The sequence below is a fragment of the Pristis pectinata genome, chromosome 1 (genome assembly GCF_009764475.1).
Source record: "Pristis pectinata isolate sPriPec2 chromosome 1, sPriPec2.1.pri, whole genome shotgun sequence".
NCBI lineage: Eukaryota > Metazoa > Chordata > Chondrichthyes > Rhinopristiformes > Pristidae > Pristis > Pristis pectinata.
In genome coordinates this window covers 103,821,126-103,833,355 of record NC_067405.1, presented here as the reverse complement: position 1 = coordinate 103,833,355, position 12,230 = coordinate 103,821,126, and the positions used below count along the sequence as shown (strand labels likewise).

Here is a 12,230-nt window from a genome sequence, read left to right as displayed (position 1 = left end):
AACTGAGGGACCTTGGGGTACAAGTACATGGTTCACTGAAAGTGGACTCACAGGTAGACAGGGTGGTGAAGAAGGTTTTCGGCACGCTGGCCTTCATAAGTCAGGGCATTGAGTATAAAAGTTGGGAGGTCATGATGCAGTTGTACAGGATGCTGGTGAGGCCGCACTTGGAGTATTGTGTTCGGTTTTGGTCGCTTTGCTATAGGAAAGATGTTATTAAACTGGAAAGAATGCAGAAAAGATTTACAAGGATGCTGCCAGAACTTGAGGGAGAGGTTGGACAGGCTAAGACTTTATTCCTTAGATTGTAGGAGACTGAGGTGATCTTATAGAGGTGTATAAAATCATGAGGGGCATAGATAGGGTAAATACACTCAGTTTTTTCCAGGAGTTGGGGTATCAAGAACAAGTGGGCATAGGTTTAAGGTGAGAGGTGAAAGATTTAAGAACATGAGGGATAACGTTTTTACACAAAGGGTGGTATGCATGTGGAATGAGCTGCCAGAGGAAGTGGTTGAGGCAGGTACGATAACAACTTTTAAATGACAGTTGGACTGGTATATGGATTGGAAAGTTTTAGAAGATTATGGGCCAAATGCTGTCAAACAGGACTAGCTTGGATGGGGCATCTTGGTCGGCATGGATCTGTTGGGCTGAAGGGCCTGTTTCCGTGCTGTTTGACCTTATGACTGTAATGGTGTTACATGGGACTTTAGCACCTATTCAAAGCCATTAAACCAAATTCCAATTAAAATAAAAACAGAAAATGTTGGAAACACTCAGCAGGTATAGCGGCATCTGTGGAAAAAGAAACCAAGTTAAGGTTTCAGGTTGAAGACCCTTCATCAAAACTGGGAAAGGGGAAAAAACAAGTTTGTTTTAAGTTGCAGTGAAAGTGGGGCAAGGGATAGATAGGACAAAGGGAATATCTACAATAGGGTGAAGCCAGGGTTGGCATGGGGATAAGTAGTGGTTAAAGGGTTAATGGCAACAGTTAGGGATGATAATGCAAAGGAACGTAGAATGTTGAGAAATGCAGGGATGTTGCACATATCTGGTCAGCCGGATTGTGCTAATGGAGAAAGAAAAGCTGAACCAGTATCACAGATGAATAACTTGCAGCAGAAATGACCAGTCTGGTACAGAAAGAGAAATCAATTTACCGGAAGCTGTTGAATTCATATTGGGTTCCGAAGGCTGCAATGTACCAACCAAAAGATGAAGTGTTGTTCTTTAAGCTTGCATTGGGCCTTGTTATAATAGTGCAGGAGGTCACAGAGAGAGGGATCAGATTGGGAGTGGGATAGAGAAGTAAAGTTGTCACTTTCATTTCTGTCTCAATTTAAGGATATAAAAAGCTTTGGTTTTTTAGGTCACAATGTTTATAGAAAACTGCTGAACAGGTGCTGCTCCGTCTGGTCTCCTGTTTTCCTGTTCCTCAACCAGACTAATGTGGATCTCTAATAAGATGCCAGTGACCAATCTCTCCCTTTCTTCTGATCACTCCTGCAACTTGTCAACTTGAATGCTCATCAATATTTGTTCTGGAAGTCCACTCCCTGAAATCTTGACGACCTCTCAGAAAAACTACTGCCGTGTCTTAAAATAACTTCTTGGGTGTCCAGGAGAAAGAGAACGCTGAGATCAGCTGGGAGATAGCATTCTTCCTGGCCCTCAAGAGGTATTGTAAAAGTACTGAGTTAGTGGACCTGTAGTTTTTAGCCCCTTTAGTTGCTGTGTTTTCTGAGTCTGCAGGTTAATTTAAATATTATCTTTCCTGACCAGTCTCTTGAGAGCAGATTTCTCACCTGGTTGCGATGGATGGGGGCCTGGTTGAGGCCTGGGTGGAGTCAGGTCAGTTTTCCCCATCAGAATTTTCATCCCCCCTGTCACCTCCATCACTGCACCCCCATCCTAAGGAGTTAAAATTTCACCCACCAGCCCTCTGGCCTACTCTTTCTGTTCAACACTGGTATGAGGCTGTATTATGCCACACAGTACAATCTTCAGCAAAGATTGCATCAATGGCTAATGGCAGATAATCAATGTTACATGTACTCTCCACTCTGATCCCCAAGATATTAAATTAATATGATATGATAACCTAAGATCAAATGCCACACGAAGGTCACCAAGTAGAATGCATTGCTTAAGGTCATGGAGTTTTTTTAAAGTTTATTTTTGCAGGAATTCCTCCACAAAGCAGCTGGAAGATTCTGGTTTTGACTTTTGTATCAATCATACCAGTAATCACTGGAAGTCTGTTTACAGGAACAATTTTCGTTCTGCATCAAGCATGGGCTGGTCACAAGATGATTATTTTTCTTACGTATGTTATGTGAATTCCAGGGAGGTCAAAACATTTTGTAGGCAGGAGTGCTTTGTAAAGTAATGACTGAGGGCTGTGACCCAGTAGTGGCTGTGTTCAAACAGTGAGGATATAAAGTAACATTTACCAAATAGCAGAGTTGGTGGTTGATTTATCTAGGCTCACCGTAGCTGCTTTAAAAGAGGCAGCCAATCATGGGATGTGTCTGCCTAAAGTGCAAGAATGTGTAGTGTATGTTTAAATCTTCATGAGAGTCGACCTTTGTTTTAAATGGCATCATGTTCTGAAAGGTGAACCATTTCCTTTTGAAATTGCATTTGCACCCTGTGTATCAGTGATTGATTTGCAGCAGATTACATATGGAATGGGAAGTTTGTTAAATGTTGTCCTGTCAGGATAATGCCATTCATGATCCCATCACTGGCATCCTAAAAGTGCCTACACTCTTCTGTGAAAGCCAGCTAGCCCAGGCAGATGCCTTCAAAAAGAAACAGAAGGGACTACAGACGTTGAAATCTGGAGCAAAAAAAGAAACTGCTGTAGGAACTCAGTGGGTCAGGCAGCATGTGTGGACGGAAATGGACAGTTGACATTTCGGCAAGACCCTTCATCTGGACTGATAGATAAGAGGGGAGGTAATCATAGTAAAGAGGTGAAGGGATGGGGTGGAGCAAGAGCTGGCAAGCAATAGATGGATCCAGCTGAGGAGGGGTGATTCTTAGATGGAGGAGGGGTGTGTGGAAATAGCAACGGAGGCTGGGAGGTGAGAGGTGGGAGTAACCAAGGGCTGCAGATGTTGGAATCTGATAGGAAAGTAAGGTGCAGCATGGAACCAAATAAGGGAGCTGGGGTGGGCAGATGGGAACAGTGGGGGGAGGGGACCTAGTGGGAGGAGTGTGTGGCTGATGGGCAGATGGAGTGGGTGGAGGTGGGGAAAGAGACAGGGGGCTGGGGGGTGCAGTTGGGGTACCACCTAGGAACAACATCTCATCTTCCAACTGGGCATGTTGTGGACCTCCAGACTCGATATCGAATTCTGCAATTTTAGGTAAGAGTCATAGAGCAGTACAGCACAGATACAGGCCCTTTGGCCCAACAAGTCCATCCCAGCTAGTTCCATTTTCCTGCGTTCAGCCCATATCTCGCTAAGCCCTGTCCCTACATGTACCTATCCAAGTGCTTCTGAAATTACACTATTGTACATGCCTCAACCAGTTCCTCTGGCGGCTCATTCCATGTACTCACCAGCCTCTGCGAGGAGAAAGTTGCCTCTCAGTTCCCTTTTGAATCTTTCCCCTCTCACCCTAAATATATGCCCCCCTCCCCCCAGATTTGGACTCCCTTGTACTGGGGAAAAGACTTTTACTCTCCACCTTATAGAGTCATAGAGCAATACAGCACAGATACAGGCCCTTCAGCCCAACGAGTCCATGCCAATCACGGTACCCATCTAGTCCCAATTTCCTGCGTTCGGCCCATGTCCCTCTAAGCCCTGCCCCTACATGTACCTATCCAGTGCTTCTTGAATGATACTATTGTACCTGCCTCAACCACTTGCTCTGGCAGCTCGTTCCATATACTCATCACCCTCTGCGTGGAAAAAGTTGCCCCTCAGGTCCCTTTTAAATCTTTCCCCTCTCACCCTAAATCTATGCCCCCTGGTTTTGGACTCCCCTAACCTGGGGAAAAGACTGTTACCGTCCACTGTATCTATTGCCTCTCATAATTTTACACATTTCTGCAAGGTCACCCCCTCATTCTCCTATGTTCCAAGGAAGAAAGACCTTGCCTGGCCAACCTCTCCCTATACCTCAGGCCCTCTTGACCTGGCAACATCCTCATAAATATTTTCCTCACTCTTTCCAGTTTAACCACATCTTTCCTATAACAGGGTGACCAAAACTGTACAAAGTACTCCAAGTGCGGCCTCACCAATGACTTATACAACTGAAACATAATGTCCCAACAGTGCCCTGACTGATGAAAGCCAGCGTGCTAAACATCTTTTTCACCACCCTGTCTACCTGTGACACTGCTTTCAATGAACTATGCACTTGTACTCCTTGGTCCCTCTTCTCAAACTGATTAAGATCACCCTGTAACGATTAAGATCCCCGTGTTCCTTTACACTCCCGAGTACCCTACCTTTCATAGTATAAGTCCTACGCTGGTTTGACTTTCCAAAATGCATCACCTCACGCTTATCTGTATTGAAATCCATTTGCCACTCCTTGGCCCACTTCTCAAACTGATTAAGATCCCCCTGTAATGATACCTTCTTCACTATCAGCAACACCTCCTAATTTTGTGTTATCTGCAAACTTGCTGATCAAACCTTGTGTATTCGCATCCAAATCATTTATATAAATAATGAATAACAGGGGTCCCAACACCGACTGCTGCAGAACACCACTAGTCACCGGCCTCCATTTCTGAGAAACAACCTTTAACCACCACCCTCTGCTTCCTATCTCCGAGCCAACATTGAATCCATCCAACTAGCTCTCCGTAGATTCCATGGGACCTAACCTTCCAGACCAGCCGACCATGTGGGACCTTGTCGAAGGCCTTGCTAAGGTCTAAATAGACAACATCCAGTGCCCTACCCTCATCAACCTTTTTGGTTACCTCTTCAAAAAACTCTAAAAGGTTCGTCAAGCATGACTTTCCACACACAAAGGCTTGCTGAATCCTCCTAATCAGACTCTGTCTATCCAAATGCTGGTAGGTCCTGTCCCTCAGAATTCCCTCCAGTAGCTTCCCCACTATTGATGTCAGGCTGACCAGCCTGTAGTTCCCTGGCTTGTCCTTGCTACCCTTCTTAAACAATGGGACAACATTAGCCACCTTCTTGTCTTCGGGAACTTCACCAGTGGCACCATGCTTTTTCTTTCTTTCTCTATCAGAAATGGCCCTTTATACCAGTCATCCATCTCTGATTTTGGCTCAGTTTTTCTCTCACCACTAATATAGTCTAACATGCTGGACATATCCCACAGCCCTGCTGTTAGGAACACACAATACAGACAAAGAATCACAATGTATTTCCTCCTGCCGCATTAACTCATTTGATCTCACCCTATCAGAGATATTCCCTTTGTTCCACCCATCCCTCCCCCACCTCGGTAACTACAAACTAAGCTGCTCTCTCTTCATCTCAGTCCCAATGTCTGGTTTTGGACCTGAATGTTAACTCTGTTTCTCCTTCCAATAATGCTGCATGGCCAACTGAGTGTTTTCAGCATTTTTTGTTTTTATTTCAGATTTCCAGCATCTGTACTTTTTTGATTTTCACGTGCAGAAGGGATTTGAGGAAGACTTTTTTTCATCCAGAGAGTGCTTGAAATGTAGAGTGCATTGCCTGAGGGGGGTGGAGGCAGTGCTGGAAAATGGGCTGAAGGGCCTGTTTCTGTGCTCCATGACTCTAGTGTCACAAGTCTCACACGGTACACAGTAACAATAAGATTATGCATGGGGAACAGAACTGCACACGAAGCAGGACCTGCAATGCCTGAAAAGGAATTTCTACCCCATTATCTTCAGATTGTCCAACGTCAAGGAATTTTCTCAAAGCAATGTTGATCCAAATACAATTACTTCAGTCTTTACAGCAAGATTTACTTCTTTGAGAGTATTACATTAAATTCAAAGAATTAATTTTATAGAAAGGCTTATGAAAATTGAATGTAAATTCATAATTTGTAGTGATATTTATAGCTAGAAAGGTGAAGTTATTGCAAGATTATTTTACACCAGCTTGAAGTAACTTTATGTACCAAAAGGTGGAGTGCCATCACTTTGTTTTGAAGTGGATGTAGGGAGACTGGAACTAGTTTTCAGTAAATATATTTGTAAGTCGGTCATGACCATAATGAGTCCTGTTCTCTGTTGGAGAAATTCTCAGGCTGTATATTATAACAGAGGTTTTAGCTGGAACTTGTTACTGTCATATTTTTAATAGTTAATATAGTCATGGGTAGGGAGAGGGGCAGGGATAAGGTTAAAAAAATGAGTTTTATGAATTGCAAACGATTTATTCTATTTTGGATTTTGAGACCAGAGCAGTGATCCGAGATGGCCCATTCACCATCCCATCTTTCTTGCTTTCTGAACATGAATGCAACAAACCCGCTACAAATGTGCTTTGTACTTTAGCAAAGTAATTTGGTTGATTTTCAACAGAATATTAAATCATTGCATGTGGGGACAAAAAAAAAGACATGCTACATGTGCAATGTTGGAGAAAATTGATGGAAATTAGACGATATCCTGTCACCTCTCAACAACGTGGTAACCTCAACATTACTATATATTCTTGTCTAATAATAAGTTGAAGTACACAATAAGGTTAATAATTGTGAACCAATTCTGAATTTGGGCAAAAAAAATCTTTATATAGCAAACACCTTCAATCTGATATGTAATGAATCAGTTCCAAATCTGTAACAAGTAATTTCACATTTTTTTCACACACCTCCAAGAAATAATTGTATAACTGAAAGTTGACATCAAATACAAATAAATAGATTTGGCAAGGTAGAAATCTCAGTTCCTGCCAATGATGTCGACCTACGCTGCAGTAGCATCTTCTGCCAGTCCCCACTGACCACGGCTGCACTGGTAAATTCCTCATTGAGTCCAATGGGGCAGCGTGATCTTCCAGAGGTCCCTAAGCTCTTAGGTTGGGAAATCTGCCCTGTGGTTGTGCCAAGTTAAACTGGTTTGAGCCTGTTATTCCCATTCAAATGAATGGGTGATATTGAGAGTAAGGTGAGATGTTATGCTTTCCTTAATTGTTAGTTTGTTCGGAGGTGGGCCTTGCCAGCTGTTAAAGCCATTCTGTGAGTGCAGCCTGCTGACTGTGTTGAGATAGACCTATGTTGCACTGAGCCACACAGAGTGTAGCTCCCAGCAGAAGACAGTGCGGGGCCATGTTGGAACAAACTTGAGGCAACAGATCTATCCATATAGTTGTTCTTTTGATGTTTCTGGGGCAAAATTCTAAAATTCTCACCCAACAGCATTAGGAGCACATTAATGAGTGGAGGAGATCAAGAATGTGTTTCAGCACCACCTTCTCAAAGGTAAGAGGAATGGGCAATAAATTTGCTCTGCCAGAGATGCCCATTTCTCAAATATTGAAGGACTAGCATGTGAATATTTACTGGAGTGTGAAATCTATGAGTGACTTAATTTCTGCATTTTAATTATAAATAACGATGATTAATTTTATATTAATCAGATAACTGGGATGTCAGATTAGTTTGCAAGATTCTGTCAAAGAACTTCTGTTTTGCATAGACTCCTTCATTTTAACATAACTGCTGCAGCGCAGAGACTGAAGGTTATTATCATACATTAAATTATTTGCTGAATTACATTATTCATAAATATTTTTTGACAAATATAATATGAAAATGAGCAGCCATTTTGTTATTTTTGTGAGACACATGTATATTTAGATAATTTGTAGGAAACTGTAATCAGTAACAGAGAAAGAATATCAGTGCCAGATACTCAAGAATAAAAGTGGGAGTCCTTTTTTAAACTCCTGCAAGTTGACAGTGAAATGGGACAGTTCCCTGTACACAAAGCTCAATAACAAAGATGCTTAACAGGTTAACTAGTTTTGAATTAATGGTGTTTGTCAATTTTAGCCTCTACCTATCTTTGTAACTTCCTCCAGCCCTACTCCCTTCTGTACACCTCCAGTCTGGCCTCTCCCTAAATTTAATTGCTCCACTTACCTTCCGTCCATTCATTAACACCTGCAATGCCAAGGCAACAATTCCCAAACATGAGAGTTACAGTGTCCTCAACTTCTCCTTGTTATTTCATTTTTTCATCATTATGTCTCTTTTCTCTCTTTGCCTGCTCTCTGAATTTTTTTATTTCTCTTTCTTTATCTAATCAGTCTCCAAGTTACCCTACTAACTTCCTCTGTCACTGGGATCGGTTCCTTCTCTGTCCTTCAGGAGATTGGCTACTAAGTGCAACTTCCACGAGGGTCCAAATGTAATATCAACTTCTTTGGTGGCAGAGCTGTTATAGTGCGCCAGAAACTCGCAATGCATTTCCAGGACCATCTGAGGAATTCACTATAGGTTTCTGCGCAAAGACTTTAAGTGACTGTAGTTCAATCTACTGCACTCAGTTTTAGAAGGTTGATGAATGTATGTAAAAGCACAAGGAGAGATGTGAAGTCACTGTTATTCTGGAGGACATGTGGTAGATAAATTGCAGTTTGCCATTGCCTCAGCACTAGAATCTCAGGCTAATGTGCGTACTCTAACTTTCAAAGTTGGACTCAACTCCCTGACCTGATTCTTGTGTGGGATATTTGCCGACCTAAATTGGGACAATAGGAATTGCCTTATTTCGGAGCTGATAATTAGGAATTTCAATGACTACTGCTCATTTTCATAGAATACAAGAGCCTAGATTTTATTTCAATTGCCGATTGCATCTTTGAATTTAATTATTTGCAGGATGTGGTCTCAACTATCACAAGAGATGTGCGTTCAAAATCCCCAACAACTGCAGTGGTGTACGCAAAAGACGCCTTTCCAATGTTTCACTAACGGGATTGAGCACTTCACGGTCCACCTCCAATGATCTATCGCCGAATACACCAGATGAGATGTCACTGGTAGGTTCTCTTGAAGAAATTTACATATCATTAGAATATAAATTTAGCACACTACAAGCTTTAACTGAAAGTAGGCACAGATGTACAAGGTACTATAAGTTCTATGTAATGCTGTAATCCCATTTTTAACAGGATGCCTACCAAAGGACTCCTGATATAGAATAATCAATGTCTGTTGATTTAGTCAGCAACATAATTTTTAACATTTAGTAAATTACACACTATGATTACATACTGTTGATAATTTATATTTAACATAATGATTTGTTCAAGCATTATCCTCAGCAGCCGATTAATGTAGAAATAGCAGCCACAACAGTCTCATTATACTGGGGTGTTCTAATCACTTCATCCCTTCGGAAGGTAAAAAAATAAGAAAAACATTAAGTATTTTAGTGAAGTAAACATATGAAAATTAATAAGCACAAGTTGCACTGTTTTATGTAGTAGAGAGCAATTGATAGCTTGGTTGATGTATCTCAATAATTGCCTCAATTGCTTTTTTATTTAAGTAGCTGTTAATTTCAACAAATGTTAATATTCTCAACTAGACACTAAAACATGTTTAACACTTGTGCATCATGTTCCAAGTACATAAGTTTTTACATTTCTTCAGAGGGAACAACCTGTGTATGCCATTAAATTATTTTTACCATATATTGCTCACTGCATTAGTGTTAGGCTCCACCTTGTAATGTGTTTTCATGTTAAAATTGGGACCAATTTCCTGCATTGGCAAAGTCCAGAAGCTAGAGATGGAGCTGTGCTGTTTTAGTAGAACTCAAGTGATTGGAAATCTGTGTCAATCTAATTAAAGTTTGGCCAAATCCAAAAGTAGGTGTAAGCAACAGAGGCCCAAAGAGACTACTAAAATCACACTCCACAGAGCCTCTTTGGGTATTGATACTGAAAGTTCAGCTTACTCAGCCATCGTTCCTGCACATTGTGCACAGCAGGTTTAAGTTCCAGGTATTGAGGAGTCTCTTCGATTTTTTTGTGCATTCAACTATCAGAAAGCATGATGCAGTTCTCGATCAAAAAAAATCAAAACATGCAAAAATTCCAGTAACATATCAATGTACTGTCTTACACACAAAGTCCACAAGACAAGGGACCTCTACCAACTTAGCTCCACTGTACAACATGGCCCTTCAATAATAAAGGTTCATGAGACCCGAGAAAATGTGAATCACTTCTCGTGCATCCTATGGGAAGTGCTCCACACTTCTCATAGGACATATGAGAAGACATCAATGATGAAAGTCGCCCTCCAATGCATTGACACAGCCTTTGGTCAATTGAGGAAAAGGGTGTTTAAATATCCAGATGACTGACCTGCACAAATCTCATGGTCTACTAAGCAAGGGTGACCCCTGCCCTCTTATGTGGCTCTGAGGCCTGGAATATACACAGCATATGCATCTCATGACACTGGAAGGATACCGCTAATGCTGTCTCTGCAAAATCTGTCAGATTCACTGGAAGTACAAGTGAACCAAAGTTGTTGTTCTCTCCCAGGCCAGCATGCCCAGCATTACACTATCTGCTGGGTAAACACTTTGTTCATATGCCCAAAACCAGATTTCCGAAACAAAGAGTCTGTCGTGGATAGAGATTACTAAATGGATAGAGGAAAAGGATCAAAGGTGTACTCAAAACCTCCTTGAAAAAATGCAACACCCCTCACTGACTCTTGGGTCTCTCTTGCAAATAACTGCTCAAAGTAGAGAAGGAACATTTGGGATGGTATTGAGAACCTCAAATTTATGCATCATGATCTCACAGAGATCCTAGGTAAACGGTGGAAGGAGCAGAGCACCAGACCCGCAAATTAGAGACACAAGGGACTGCAGGTGCTGGAATCTGGAGCAAAAATCAAACACTGGAGGAACTCAGCGGGTTGAGCAGAAACTGCTGGGGGAAACGAAAGGGGTTCTGATTCATGGTCTTAAGTCTGAAATGTCGACAATCTCTCTCACCCCACAGATGATGTTCGACCCGTTGAGTTGCTCCAGTGAATTGTTTCATTTTTACACCTCACATTCTATCTGCCCATTCTGTCATCTGCCTTCTGCCCTAACTGTGATGTAGTCTGCAGTTCTTGCATTAGCTTCATCGGTCACCTCAGGATCCATTAAACTGAAGTGGAAGCAAGGTATCCTTATTCCCAAGGGAACATGTGGGATCCAGGCTGAGTTAACAAATTGGATACAAAAGTGGCTTAGTTGGTAGAAGGCAGAGGATGGTCGTGGAGGGTTGTTTTTCAGATTGGAGGCCTGTGACTGATGGTGGGTCCCCTGTTGTTCGTCATTTATATCAATGATTTGGATGAGAATGTAGTAAGTCTGCAGATGACACCAAAATTGGTGGCGTAGTGGACAGTGGCGAAGGTCGTCTAAGGTTACAACAGGATATAGATGAAATGGGAATGTGGGCAAGGGATTAGTAGCTGGAATTTAACTTGGGTCAGTGTGAAGTGATGCTTTTTGGGACAGGGTAGGACAGGCCAGGTTAAGGCAGGGCAAGACATACACAGTAAATGGCAGGGCCCTAGGGAATGTTGTTAAACAGAGAGACCTTGGGATACAGGTACATAGTTCCTTGAAGCTGGGAACTCAGGTAGACAGGGTGGTGAGGAAGATGTAATGACATGCTTGTCTTCATCAGCCGTGACACTGAGTACAAGTGTTGGGACTTCATGTTACAGTTGTACAAAATGTTGGTTAGGCCACACCAGGAATATTGTGTGCAGTTTGGTCACTGCACTATTGGAAGGACAAGGTTAAGCTAGAGAGGGTGCAGAAAAGATTCATAAGGATGTTACCTGGATTGGAAGGCCTGAGTTATCAGGAGAGATTGGATGGGCTAGGTTTATTTTTCTTGGAGCAAAGGTGATGGAGAGGTGACATGATAGAGGTAAATAAAATTATGAGAGGCATAGATTGGGTAGATAGTCAATGTCTGTTTTCCATGGTAGGATGGTCTAAAACTAGAGGGCATAGGTGTAACGTGAGTGGGAGGAGATTTAAAGGAGACCTGAGGTGTACATTTTTCCACACAGAGTAGTTGGTATCAGCAATGATCTGAGAGGAGGTGGTGGAAGCAGGAACAGTACCAACATTTAAGAGGCATCTTGACAGATACTTGAATGAGCAGAGCATGGAATGACCAGATTATGGAATTAATGTAGGTAAATGGGATTAGTATACATAGGCATGATGGTTGGTATAAACAGGGTAGGTTGAAGGGCCT

General features: G+C 42.1%; 1 protein-coding gene across 2 annotated transcripts in view; it reads left to right on the top strand.

Moving 5' to 3' along the window:
- Positions 1 to 12,230, top strand: part of prkd1 (protein kinase D1) — a 197,325-nt gene that overhangs the window by 129,940 nt on the left and 55,155 nt on the right. For both annotated transcript variants that reach the window (XM_052013678.1, XM_052013686.1), the window contains one exon: positions 8,818 to 8,978. In XM_052013678.1, the coding sequence (XP_051869638.1) occupies positions 8,818 to 8,978 (161 nt within the window). The remainder of the gene's footprint in view (positions 1 to 8,817; positions 8,979 to 12,230) is intronic.